The sequence below is a fragment of the Schistocerca cancellata genome, chromosome 2 (assembly GCF_023864275.1).
Source record: "Schistocerca cancellata isolate TAMUIC-IGC-003103 chromosome 2, iqSchCanc2.1, whole genome shotgun sequence".
In the NCBI taxonomy this organism is placed as follows: Eukaryota; Metazoa; Arthropoda; class Insecta; order Orthoptera; family Acrididae; genus Schistocerca; species Schistocerca cancellata.
The window spans coordinates 496,888,680-496,903,475 of record NC_064627.1 but is presented as its reverse complement, the minus strand read 5'-3'; the positions used below and the strand labels follow the sequence as shown (position 1 = coordinate 496,903,475).

Here is a 14,796-nt window from a genome sequence, read left to right as displayed (position 1 = left end):
CATAGCTTTCACTTTATGTCCTGTGTTGTTAGACCACCTCTGACCAGTGGTCGTCATTTTGCTTTTATCCATTCTCCAAAGTAATAAAATATTGGAGATATGTAGGCTGAAGATGTAAGACTTGCATTGTCTTGTGAATGTTTTGACTTGATAAACTTCTCTGCTCTCCATTCTACACATAGTATCACTGCCAAATGGCTAAGCTTCAAGATCAGTGTCCTATACTCAAATATTTTGTACTTGGAGTGGTAGTTACTGCATTACCAAAAATGACAGGCATTGTCCTTCATGTTGGTTGTAGCACAACACTCAGTGTCATTCCTTGCACTGGTTTTTGCTCCTGACAGTTATGCAGGAATGTCACTTGTCTCCATACCTGTCAGAAAATTTTTAAACTTCGCAGGCCACACTGCACCACAGAGCCCTTTTTGTGATACACGTCTTGATTTCAGTGTTTTAATTTTTTTCCCTGTACTGTATGTGGTCATTAAGTAAGTGTATGTAATATATACCATTGATTGAGATGTATGTTAATATTAGAGCTGAGGAGGGTGACCATCATATCACTTGCTGCATCTGCAGCACTCATAAACTAGCCATGCCTTCTGGATGGTACTAAATGACAAGCATCCCATCAAACTCTCTCTGCTATCACTGGGTTCAGGTTTGGCACATCAAGGTTTTTTAAGCTGGTCACCACAACAGTCGTCTATAATAGTGTGCTTTGTACATGCTCCAGTGAGGGTATATTAAATAGAATGTGGATCTTGGCTTAACCTCTTAGTTAGTCACATGTTCCCTACATTGTTTGAATGATTCTTATATCTAAATGATGCAGAATCAGTCAGTTAACGGAAAATGTATACTTGATTAGTTTAACATCAATGAACACATGATCATTTTAGTCCCTCCCATGCAGTTACAATTAAACAACAAATTTATTTGTTTTTACTGGCTACCGGTTTTCAAGTAGAAATTTATCAATGGAACAGGAGGAGATGTCCAGGAGAAATGATTTTAAGTTAGATTTAAAACTTGATTTGCTACCTGTCGGACATTTTATGTTACTGGGTGAACGATCAAAGATTTTTGTTGCTGCATATTTATGAGCCACTGATACCTTCAATAATGGGTAACAAAGGTCATTTTCCTCTCTAGTGTTGTCTTCTGTAGTTTTCTTCTCAAATTGTGATGAATTATTTATGACAAGCTCCATTAGTAAATATATATGATGGGACAACACAATTAAAATGTCTAGCTTCTTGAAGAGGTACCTACATCACATTCGTGAGTGAACACCACATGTTATTCTTACTGCTTGCTTTTTTGCAATCAATACTTTCTTCTTAAGTGATGGGTTACCCCAGAAAATTATTCCGTAAGACACTATTGCGTGGAAATGTGTAAAATGTGTCAGGAGGCTGATTTGTTTGTTTCCAATATTAGCAATTACACGAAGAGCAAAAGTAGCTGAACTTAATTATTGGAGAAGCTCAGTAATATGCTTCTTCCAGTTCAGATTTTCACCAATATATAGATCCAAAAATTTGGAGCAGTGTACATTTGTAGGCACGACTCTATTTGTTGTACAGAACTGAATATAGTGTGTTTCTTCAAAATTTAGGGAGAGTCCATTTTCTGAGAACCACATTATAATTCTTTGTAAAATATCATTTACCGTCTCTTCTGTTGCTTGCTGTTTAATGGGATTTATTATTACTTTAGTGTCATCTGCAAAAGTACAAATTGTGCTTGTTGAATGTTAAGTGGAAGGTCATTCACATATTTAAGGAATAGGAGTAGACCCAAATTTACATCTGTGAGATCCCCTTTGTGATTTATCCCCAGTCACTAAAATTTTCTATACTTCTGACATAGTTGATTTATTCAGTATGACCTTTTGCATTATGTTTGTTAAATATGATTCAAACTAGCTGTGTGTAAAGCCATCATTTCCATAAAACTTGAGTTTTTCTATGAGAGTAACATGATCTACCAAACAAATGCCTTGGAAAAATCACAAAAATGACCAATGGGCAATATTTTATTATTTAAGGGTTGTACATTTTGAGGAGTGAATGTATAAACAGTAATCTCAGTCGAGCAACACTTCTGGAATCCAAACTCGTAATATGCTAAGTAACTTGTTTCCACTACCCTTGAGTATAGTACTTTTTTAAATATTTTGGAAGAAGTTTGAAATTCCATCAACACCAAGAGAGCTTTTGTCATTTACAATTCTTAAAATTCAATTAATTTCACTGAAGGTTGTTGGTGCTTCTTTTGGTTGTTTAAAGTTTTGTAGAATGACATTTTGCATATATCCTGTTGCTTCCACAACTGAACCATTTAATCCTATTTTTGCTGCTACACTTAGAAAGTTTTGTAGAATGACATAAAAGTACTTGCAGCTTGTGAATTATCAGTCATTTAGTTCAGTTGCTATGGTATGTTGTACACTAACTGAGACTCTTGTACACTCCTGTGTCACGAGGATGACAGAAAGCTACATAAGAAGAACCTCATACTCAAGATGTTTTACCAAACAGGGTGGCACAGTGACAAAGTCAGTGGACTCTCATTCACAAGAATGGTGGATGAAATCCCTACCTGGCTATATACACCTAGGTGTTCTGTGATTTCCCCGAATACTGTAAGCAGATGCCAAGATGTTTCATTTGAAAAGGACACAGCCAATTTCCTTCACCACTCGTGTTGTGCTTCTTCTCTAATGACCTCATTGTCAGTGGGATGTTAAGCCGTAATCTTCATTTCAAGCTGTGCTACATGCTGATGACTGGATGTCTTGAGGTGAACCACTGAATAACAGGCACCAGGTACAACTCATTGTCATGTATGTCAGAACACATATGAGTAGTTCCCTAGCTTCTCCATGGCAGAAAGTGGTGTCCACAAACTCAAATAACACAACTCGTAATGGTTTTGTGAATAATGGAATGAGTAAAGGCAACGTCTCCCCATAAAGATGAGATGTTGCAAGAGTGGTAGACACATAAACAAGACAGAAAGTATTGTTAGCCACTGGTTAATGTCCTCCTCCAGGCATAACTAGTACAGAATAAAGGAGGGATGGCTGGGGAGGGGGGGGGGGGGTCGTTGGTGGGAAGAATGGAATAGAGAGTGAGGGAGACTTTACAGAGCTGGGTGTGAGTGTAGACTGAGTGAACTAGAGAGAATGAGGACACAGATGGAGATGGGTGTGACAGGGTCTAGTGGACATTGTTGAAGCCAGAGGGATTGTAGGATTGGAACAACAGTTTCCATCTGCGTAGTTCAGAGAAGCTGGTATGAGAGGGATCCAGATGGCATGGGTTATGCAGCATCTGTTGAAGTCAAGCATATTGTGCTTAGCAACATGTTCTGCCGTTGATGGTCAATCCCATTTTTGGGCAAAGTTTGATCATGGCCATTCATTTGGATGCACAGCGTGTTGGTGGTTGTACCCATATAAAAGGCTGTGCAGCAATTGCAGTAGAGAGTGCCTCTGATGGAACTGTACATATGAGTGGGTGAATACCTGCATCTTCCACATGGGTATGAGCCACGTGACAAGGGGTAGGAAGTGGTTGTGGCATAAGGATGGACCAAGATCATTTGTAGGTTAGGTGGGTGGCAGAATTCTATTTTGAGAGGAGTGCAAGGATTGTGGGTGGGATCTTCTTCACTCCTGGGTACAATAGTAAGTTGTTGAAGTCCTAGAGAAGAATAACTAGTTGTCCCAGTCCACAGTGATATTGAGTAATTAGGGTCATGCTCTGTTGCAGCAAGTTCGTGGTGTGCTCAGAGGATTAAGGGCATGTGTGGGTGTAGCATGGGAGTTCTGTTTGTGGGCTAGGTTTGAAGAACAATGACTGTCTGTAAAGGACTTAGAAAGACGCTCAGCAAGCTGGGCGAGGCATTGCTGGTCACTGCAGATGCGGTGTCCGTGGGTGACCAGACTGAAGGAGAGAGCAGCTTTTTAATGTGGAATGTATGGCAGCTATGGAATTGATGGTTAATAGGATAGATATGGACAGAGGTTTTGTGGAGCTATTGAAAGATGCAGGCCCAGGTACAGGAAGGTGGGATGCTGGACTGAGGAAAACCAGGTGAAACAGATAGGAGAGAAAGTGTTGATTCTGTGGAGGAGTGAGGCTAGTATGATTACATGATTGCAGAACAATCAGTGGAAGCAATTACTTCGAATAAGATACCTAGGAGTATATGTACAGAGTGATTTAATGAGGAACCACCACATACTACTAATCACACGAAAAACAGATGCCAAACTTAGATTCATTGGAAAAATCCTCAAGAAATCTAGTTCATCAACAAAGAAGGTAGCTTACAAAACCCTCGTTCAACCAATACTTGAATATTCCTTGTCAGTATGGGATCTGTATGAGATAGGGTTGCCAGAGAAAGTAGAGAATATCTGAAGAAGGGCAGCATCTTTTGTTATAGGTTCATTTAAAAAGCAGAAAAGCATCATGGAGAGGATCAACTAATTCCCGTGGCAGACTAGGCAAGAGAGGCAATCTGCGTCAAAGTGTGATTTACTGTTAAGGTTCTGAGAGTGTATGTTCCTAGAAGAGTCAATAAATATATTGCTTCCTCCTACATATATTTCATGAAAGACCATGAAGGCAAAATTAGACAGATTTGAGCACAAATGGAGACTTACTGTCAGTTGTTCTTCCTGCGAACCATTTATGTCTGGAGGAGGAAAGGGAGGAAGTGACAGGGTGTGCAAAGTACCATCCGCCACACATTGCTAGGTAGCGTGTGAAGTATGGATATAGATGTGGATGATGATGGTGGTGGTGGTGGTGGTGGTGGTGGTGGTGGTTGTAAAAAGCAGAGCATTAGATAACTGTAAAGAACAGCATGACAGGTGTGTCTGCTGGTATTAAATGAGTCAACAACATTTAACCACTATTTTTCTTATAGGTCATCAGTGGAATGGAGTGAATGTGAGGTTATTGTACCCAGCTATTAAATGGCAGATGGTGAGTGCTGAAGGCATACATGAGGATAAAGGCCAGTTGTGGTTGTTCTCACGGGATGGCAATCTTTATTGCTCATCACCAGATCTGCATAACTTGCAGGTAAGTTTATGTGTTATAAAATTTTGTGATCATTGTGCATAGAGCACAAAAAGTAATTTTACTAATATTTACAGTTTTGTAGCAAGTGTGCATGAAAAACAAAAACAGTCATTTAAATTATTTTGAGCAAAGCAAAATTAATATTCTCTGATAAATTTGTGTGATGATGATCTACTCTGAAGTAAGAGTATTTTTTAAATATTGGGCTACTTTCTCTCAACAGAGAAGTCATAATAATTAAAACAAAACGAAGCAAAAATAATAGCATTCACTCTGTATATAAGAGGTGTGTAGCACAAAATATCAAAATAATGATTTAATATTGGACTATTTTCTCTCAACAGAGAAGTCCTAATAATAAAAACAAAATGAGGCAAAAATAATAGCATTCACTCTGTATATAAGAAGTGTGTAGCACAAAAGATCAAAATAATGAGTGCTTGTGTTTTGACTCCTAAGGGGACATTATATTTATGATATCTAATTCTTCTCACTGGTATGGAAGCCTGTACCATTCATATATCAGCAAAGTTTCTAATGAAGTTGGTCTCAAATTTAAATGGTGTAGATGCAGCTTATAACTGGTGTACAATGAGAATGCTTTTAATTATTTGTTATGTTTGTGTATTTAAGGTTTAATAACAGATAATTGTACATAAACTTATTCAACATTACTAAGGAAAAAATCTCCTAATATTTTGTGCAAATGTTCCTCTTCACCAAGTGCATTACTTCTCATTGAGTTAAAAAAACTTATTGGTCTTTTTGGGAGTAATTTCAACAAAATTTGGATGCTTTCATGATTTGGTAGGCTCAGTGATTTGACAATCATGAAATCTTGGTTATCCAGCTAGCAGTGGTTTTGTATTTAATGAGTGGATTGCTGTGGCATGTGCAAAAATGAGTAACGCCAGAAGGTCAGATATTGTGGCCTCCATCTCTGTCATATTCCCAAAAACTGGAGGTGGGGTCGGGGTGTCTGAACCCCAGATGAGAATGTTGTGCCAACTAACCATCACACGTGTTGGAAACTTGCTTTTTCAGGGAAAACATTTCCTAGATAGTTGATGATTTGCCCAGACTGGTCCAGCATCTCAACAGCAAATTTGTTGGTGAAGCTGCATGTCAATTTCACTTCAGTGTTTGCACAATTTGAACTTGTAAGAATGCAACTGAAGTCTACACAGTAGCTGGTGAACTGTTGCGCAGTAGCTGGTGACCTGTTGATTGAGAAATACTTAGTGCTCTTGATAGTTGACGAACTGACCTTCAAGTGCTTCTTTTGGAAATCTTTCTTTTCTCCTGTACCACACTTGTTTTACGCTGGACCTGTCTATTTACACTTCCATTGGCTACAAACTTGTCATACGAAGCCTTAATTGTCTTGATGTCTTTTGGCTGAATTTCAAATTCATATCAGAAATATCTTTGGACACGAATGTTGATTTCATTTCAGCATACCAAACTATGTGTTGGGCTCTCTCTGGATTTGTAGTCATTTCTGATAATTAATTAGCACCTGAAACAAAACAAAAGGAATTGTTTAGAACAAAATCTATGAAATATTTTGAGTTCGTATGGACACCAGTACAGTAATTTCTCCATGAGAGTACTACATTCCCACTTTATATTTCATTTTGTTTATCTCTTATGAAATTCAGTTCTTCAATCCTGCAGAAACTTATTCCTACGGATGAGGTCACACTTTGCTATGCTGCCTTATGTTTTAAGGAATACAAAGGTCATTTATTGTTCGACACTTAGTCATATTAAAATATGATCACATGGGTTTTTGACTTTGCTGAGCCATGTTTGTCTTGCTAACTGTGATCAGTGAACTAAATAAACAATTTAGTTTAGTTGATGTAGACATCTCAGTATTTGCAACAATGCAGTTATATTTCTAACTCAGTACACTTGCAACAATGCAAGAAATTACTAAATATTTATTATAAGTATGTCTTAGTTACTTTAACAATATTCCATATGTTCAGTGTGGCCAGCTCATCAAAGTCTATTGTTAAAGCTGAATGAGAACTTGTTCTCTTAAATAACCCATCCACTTTTTCAAGAAAATGATTGCTGGCTGTTGTGTTGGGAAGTTTTAGCAGCCAAGAGTGCAGCACTAGGTCTCACGTCATCTCAATTACCCCACACTGAGATAGTGTACCATCAAAACCATAATTGATTCCAAATCTGAAGGTGCTTGTCAATGAACCACAACATTTAGAACTGAAAACACTTTTATTACTGACATCGATATACAGTTGGAGCAGAACTGTCTTCCAGTATGGAGAGTGCAGCTACTTATACAAACATTGAATATTCCTAGTATTTATATAAAACATTGAATGTTCCAGAATATAAAAACAAGACAAGAATAAGATATTACAAGAATGTTTAAAAAAGGAAAAATAATAAATAACAAATATTTGTTGGTGGCCAGGTTTCAACTGTCTGCAGTGTGACAGCCACCAATGCTAACTACTGTGACACACACTCTGCACCTTAAATCGTAGTAATATAGAAAATTTTGCAGCATTCTTGTGTTAGTGCAATGATGCTTCACCTTGATGAAGGTAGTTTACCTGAACCTTTATAATGTGTGGGAAGCATCACTCCTACAACTTATCCTTTCTTTTGGTGCATATAATTGTTTTCAGGGATATGAGCCTTGGGGTGCAGTGTTGGGAGCAGGGCTTGAACATGGATGAATAAGGATATTACATAGATAAGGTGGGCACAGGAATATCACTGTGAGAGTAGGGGGGAGAATATTTCTTGTTTCATTGTATGGCAAGAGGTAATCAAAACCCTGGTGGAGAATGTGATTCAGTCGCTCTAGTGCTGGGAGGTACTGAGTCACATGGGGGTGCTCCTTTGTGTCTAGTCAGTGGGTATATGGGAGTATTTGTTCTGTCCAGTTCTCATTGACAATGTGTTTCAGTACCTGCTTGCTATTGTTTCCCAGATTTTTATATGTGGGAAAAATGTCAATATTCAAATTGACATACTTAAATTTCCTAGTCATGACTTTGATTTAATAAACTCCAAATATCTTTTTACAAAAACTGCAACCCTGATTAACTGCTACTAACTTGAAACTAACAGTAAACTAAACAGATGCTAACTTCATGAACACAGTTGCTGTGCTAACTGTAAAGTAAACAGACGCTAATTTCATGAACACATCTGCTGTGCTGTAAATAATACCTTAACACTGGGAATGTATAAATTGATTATAGAAACCTTTACAGTAATTGACTTATAATGGAAAATTATCAGTTCACAACAGGTGCAACATTAGCTTTACAAAATATACAAATGTGTTTGACATAAACATATTTTGAGAGATGCATTTTCTATATGAAATTTTAATTCTGTAAACAATGACTTCTGAAAACTTTGAGTTATATTTTAATTACATAATTATTTTTGCTCTTAACATTTTTACATGATCTTGTACAAAGGCTAAATAATCTAGTATAGCTATCTTTTCCACCACTTTATAGTAACTACTTTTAAGCTGATGTGATGTTATCCTGTTGTTAATTTTATTCAATATAGTTGGGTTGCAAAATACTTTTGGCAACATTTGTAAGCACATACTGCATTAACCAATGAGTGACAAAATATAAACAGAAGTTAGAAGACTGTAAAGTATTCAGCAATTGATATAGGGTAATGCACTAAAAGTATGGATCGTGTTATATACTATTATTGTCTCAGTCGGTTACTTTATGTTGTTGTCTGTGGAGTTAAGGTGTGGTAGGTATATTTTTGGACAAGGTGGTAAGAGTAATTTTGGTCTGCAAAGGCTTCAGTGAGACCCTTGCATTTTCTCTCCTCTCCCCCCCTTTCCGCATGATGTACCTAGCAGCCAACCACCCTATCCCTACCACTTCCCTGCACACTCCAAAGGCAGTATTACAGCATCTTCTCCCAGCATGACCTGCTATCCTTCTCCTAGCCTGCCCTACATTACACCTCTTCTGAACTCCCACCATTCACCCCAGCCAAGATTGCTACTCAACCCAGTGGGACCTCAGCACCCAGAGTCCAGAGATTCTTTACATTGTATTATATTAACGTATGACAGCCATTTTATTTTATACTTAGACTGACTTCCCTCAAAAGTTTCTTAACAGTGTTGTCCCGACACCCTGTTTCATATAACTGTCTATATAAATGAAGAATGTCGTTTGTAATTAGTATTCCAAAAATCTTTCATGATGTCTATCATCATGTAATTGTGAATTCAACCTACCTAAGAATTTCTTGTTATGATATGACTGGAGCTCATGCCATAATCAGTTGTAATAAGCTAACCATATTTCAGTTGTTATATTTTTTATGTGTAAAGTATTGATAACAACAGTTTGCCATGTGGTGAACTCTTTATTGTGTTACAGAACACCTGTTTTGAAGTTGATCATTGCATTTTTAGCAGTATGAGGCTACTGACCAAAGTGGAAATCATCAGTGAATAGCAGTAAATTAAGTGCTGTCATGTTATCACAATTTTCCTTTGTGAATGCCAAAAATTCTGTGTGTTTGTTTGCATGCTCCAAATGTAAGAAAGATCTGATGTTGGCAATTTTTTCCCACACTGGTAGCCTGTGGAGTTGCCAAGTACTTCTCAAGTGGTGTGCCTTGCTGCCACACTGCGGGCAGCCTGGCTACTTACTGCTCAAGGGGAAGTCTTTATTCGACAGGGGCTCAGTGATACTTGCCATAATGGATATAATTGGAAACGACTTGATTTATCACAAATAGGTAACTTTCTTTCACGTTAAAATTTTTATTTTCTTGTGTATCTTTTGGGCGACTAGTTGAGTTTGATGAAAATTATGTAAAGGTTACTCCAGCTATGGAAAATATGTATTGATAATAAGTTGTTTGTGGTTATAAATGATATTATTGCAATATTTTTATGAACTTGTTAAGCTGTTGGTGCTGTGGTTAAGACAGTGGAATTTATGTGTAATTGGTGCCATTGTTAAGACACATGGGTTTGAGGTCCCCATCTGATCAGCCATATGTAATTGTCCCATGTTTCCCTAAATTTTAGGCAAATCCTTGGGAATTTCCTTAAAATTTCGGGAATTTTTTCATCTGGGAAAAATGCAGGGAAAACCTAAGAATATTTTAAAATTCTAGGAATTTTTCATTGTTTTAGTTTTCAATTAAATGACTCTGACAAAGAATTTTACTTCAGCCTGCCACTGCACAATAACACTGCAGTAATAAAACACAAATGAGAATATAACATCAAAATAAAACTTTAGTTGCAAAGAAAATGCGCCATTTACAGCAGCTAAACACAGTGCAGACCCAAGTGTGTGCTGACAGTAAAATGTGTCAAAGGCTTCAGGATGAAGAGTGTGCTATACTTTGCAACAACAAACTGGATTTTGATGTCGCAACAGTTTACATTTCTAAAAGATGGTCGGAAAATATTGCAAATGATAATTTGAGAAGCATTATTTTCAAAGCAAATTTCCTTTTACGCAAGGTGAATTATGTTAATTGTGAAAATGTGCAATAAATTTCTTAAACCACTGAACATTAAATCTCATTCAAAACTTGACAATTTGAGGAACAATCACTTAGAAAAATTTTGGGCCCAGAAGACCAACTATTTATGCCATTGTTAAAAATTTCACTGGCGGATTTGTATGTGATGGATTGTTAATGGCAACATACATTAAAAAGGCCAAGCTTCAAGATTAGTTTTTCATATTTATTTTAGTTCTTTCTTAGATTTCATATTGTGCAATAACAATGGCAAAAAGTATAAGTATCCTTCAGAAAAAAGTGTGAGGTGTGTTCTTGAGCAGTTTCACAAGTAATTGGCTTTCCTGTGGAAAAGTCGAAGTGCTCAGTGAAACATTTATTCGGCCATGTGACCCACGAAATTTACGGTGCGCAGCAGTTACATTTATGATCGCAGTTATCAGAAATATTCAACTGCTCCAATTTAAGCTGTGCTCATAGGAACCTGCCTAACCAACCCTCGGGAAAAACAGCAAAACAATTTGGTTACCAATATTATATATTAAAGCATAGGTTGTTGTTGTAACTATACTGTATCTATATTAATTTAAACCATTAACTTTTCCTATTTGTGTGTCAACTTACTTTACTTTCCATGTCCAGGCAAGACTATCTAAATTCTCTTCTCCCAAAACTCTGCTCCTTTAGTGACTTTGCAATTGCATAAAAATAAACCTTCCGCTGTACAAACAAAATTCATCTGTCAGTACATGAGCAGATGTTCAATCACCTGTGTTTCTCCACATTCACACTAGTCATTTTCAGAGTAGCCCCCACTTGACCATGTTTACTTTGGATTTTGCAACTCATGTTCTTAATCTATTAAATGCTCTCCATGTACTGTACAGTAGTAATTGCTTTTGTTTGATTCCCTGTTCGGGGTGCAGGGTTGTATTTCACAGTGTGTCCAACCACGAAGATAGGCGGTGGGGTCTGAGGTCAGCCTTCTAGCAGTACTGTCCGTTAGATAAAGCTCTTCCGTGACGTAAGACTAGTTGAAGCTATTTGGTGGTTATACATTAAGTGCCATGGGTCGATTTGCTGCTTTTTCCTCTCTGTTTCACTGGCTTCTTTGCATCTGATATTTATGTGTTTGCACTGCATTGCATCCTGTGCTCTGAATATTGTTGTCATTGGCTCACTAGATCATGTGGCACGAGTCAGTATTTGTACTTCTGTAATGCCCTCCTACCCAAAGTGCCTGGGAGTTGTACGCTAGTGTATAAAAACCTTTACAGTTCAAAGGATTGAGAAGTTTTACAGCTCAGAGGGAAAGTATATTGTCACTTAACACAGGAAAAATGTACTTTCACCTGGTCTGTATTTATTTTCACCTGGTTAAAGTGTAGTTTCACCTAGGTAAAGTGTATTTTTGAACAGAAAATCTGGGGAAAATCTCGGAATGTTTTTTTTCTTGTCCGCATACACACCCTGAACTTGTATTACATTTTTACTTAATTCTGTGTAATATTCCAGTGCAATAATATGAAAAGGGTAGATTGCTACTTACTGTATAGAAGAGATAGTGAGTCAGAGCCCGGCACAGGAAGAGCTATATGTTTGAGCTTTCAGCCAAAAGACCTTCTTCTAAAGCATTTTCACACAACCACAACTAACCCAGACATGACCACTGTTTCTTTCCACTGAGGCCGGACTGCGTACAGGAAATGTCTAATGTGAGAAGCAATCTGTGGGTGGTGGGGGTAAGCAGGAGGCTGGGGCAGGGAAGGGATAGCAGGGTAGGGGTGGGGGAAATGTGTAGTGCTACTTGTGGGAGCATGCATGCAGAGACATGGTGGGACAGAATAGCGCTGCTAGGTGCAGTGGTGAAGTTTGACTGGGGAAAGGGGAGCAGAAAAGAAGAGAACTGTGGGAGGAGGAAAAGGCTATTGGGTTGGAATAGAAGGCTGTTCAGTGCTAGAGTGGGAGCAGGGAAGGGAACAGATGGGTGAAGGACAAGGACTGCTGAAGGTTAAGACCAGGGGGATGGCTACGAAAATGTAAGATATGCTGCAGATAGAGTTCTCGCCTGCGCAAGTCAGAAAAGCTGGTGTTTGCCCCCTCCCCCTCCTGTCCCCCTCCACAAACTTTATTGCATCCAACAGCCCTATCCTGTCCCCACCCATCCCCACATTCTCCCACAGGCAGCGCTAAACCAAACCGTCCCCCATTCCCACCTTGCTGTCCCTCTCCCCCCTTGCCGCAGCCTCCTCCTTACTCCCACCATGCACAGATTGCTTCTCCCATCAGACACAGTTGCTGTATGCAGTCCAGCCTCACTAGTTGAAGACAGTGATCTTGTGTGTGTGTGTGTGTGTGTGTGTGTTTTCTGCTTTAGAAAAAGGCCTTTTGGCTGAAGGCTCGAATGTATAACAGCCTTTTAGTTGTGTCTTTATACAACTCAGTTACCCCTGTATGTGGTGGTTAGCAATCTATCCTTTCATAATATTGTTGCTATTCCAGCCTGCATTTTCCATTGTTTGATTCTGGCCCAATAAAGTAGACCAAAATATGGGTGTCCCACTCAAATCTCCCTGATTTCAAAGACACAGGGGAAAAAAAAACACAGTAGATATGACAATGAAAAATGGACCACATTGTAGAGCTTCTCAAAGAATTTATTTATTTATCATCAACACACCCTTACATGTGAACCATTTGTAGCATGAAGAATATGGAGTCTATATTCAATTTCTTGCCAAGTTCTTTATAACATTTCCTCTGTTATTGTTGCAATCACATTAGTGATACAATGTTGCAATGCAGGAATATCGTCCATTTTGGTCACATACATGCGGTCCTTCACGAATCCCCGCATGAAGAAATCAAGTGGCATAATGTCGGGTGAATGTGTTGGCCAGGCAATGGGTCCTCCACGTCCAATCCAATGATTAGGAAATTTCCTATCCAGAAACTTGCGAACAGCCGTTGACCAATGCGGCAGAGCTCCATCTTGTTGAAAAATGATGTTGGTTTGCAAGTTTTGTATCTGAGGGTACACAAACTGCTCCTACATGTCCAGATACACTGACCCATTCACTGTTTGTCCCGCAAAGAAGAACGGTCTAACAATCCTGTTGTGCATCAGCCCACACCAGGTGTTCACTTTAGGGCTATCACGAACATGTTCAATGACAACATGCGGATTTTGCGATCCCCAAATCTGAACATTATGCCTATTAACCCTTCTTGATAGATGAAAGGTTGCCTCGTCTGAGAATGAACATCTTTCCAGGAAGCTGGCATCCATATAAATACGCTGTAGCATATCTGCAACAAATTGTTGTCGGCGTGGTTTGTCGTTCAGCATCAGATGTTGCAGAATTTGCACTTTCTAAGCACACATACGAAGTTGCTGGTGAACTACATGATGTAATGTTGATCGAGGTACATCAAGTTGCCTTGATGCTTGACGAATTGACTTATGTGGACTTCTGAGAAACATTTGTCTGATGTCGTCCATTGTCTCTTCTGAAACTCTGTAACGTGCACTGCCAGAATGTTTCAGAACACTTCCTATTGCCAGAAACTTCCTATACCATCCTTAATTGTTTTCACATCAGGTGAATCACATTCATACACACAATGATAATTTCTTTGCACAGTAATCGGCGATTTTGTTTCTACAAACCACACCATGTCTTGCACATGCTGCTGTGGAGTCTCTATTTTCACTTCATGCAAAGATGACACTTCTGACATGGGAATATAAATTCGTTTAGATGCTCTACAATGTGATGCATTTTTCATTGCCATATCTGCTGTGGTTTTTGTCTCCCGGGTCCTTGAAATCAGGGAGGTTTGAGTGGGACACCCTGTATAAGTTTTTTATCTGTTGTCTTACTTATTGATTACATTACAAAATGTGTCATTGGGTACATTGTAGGGGATGTAGAATGATCAGTTCTGTGTAGTTTTATAACAGTATATTTTGTCAGCATGTTTTTGTGTATTTTGTGCACAGTAAAAATGGAACTGAATTTTGTTTGACACATTTGTGAAAGTTGCAAACATTTCTTCATATACGAGGGTAATCCCAAAAGTAATGTCTCCTATTATTTTTATAAGTACAGAACTCTGCTTGTGTGGCAGTTGGTCACACTGTTATGAAGAGTGCTTCACGCGCTGTGTG

At 38.4% G+C, this 14,796-nt stretch overlaps 1 protein-coding gene across 2 annotated transcripts in view; it reads left to right on the top strand.

The window, feature by feature from the left end:
* Positions 1-14,796, top strand: part of LOC126162034 (uncharacterized) — a 202,469-nt gene that overhangs the window by 133,956 nt on the left and 53,717 nt on the right. For both annotated transcript variants that reach the window (XM_049918260.1, XM_049918261.1), the window contains exons 12-13: positions 4,951-5,108; positions 9,725-9,884. In XM_049918260.1, the coding sequence (XP_049774217.1) occupies positions 4,951-5,108; positions 9,725-9,884 (318 nt within the window). The remainder of the gene's footprint in view (positions 1-4,950; positions 5,109-9,724; positions 9,885-14,796) is intronic.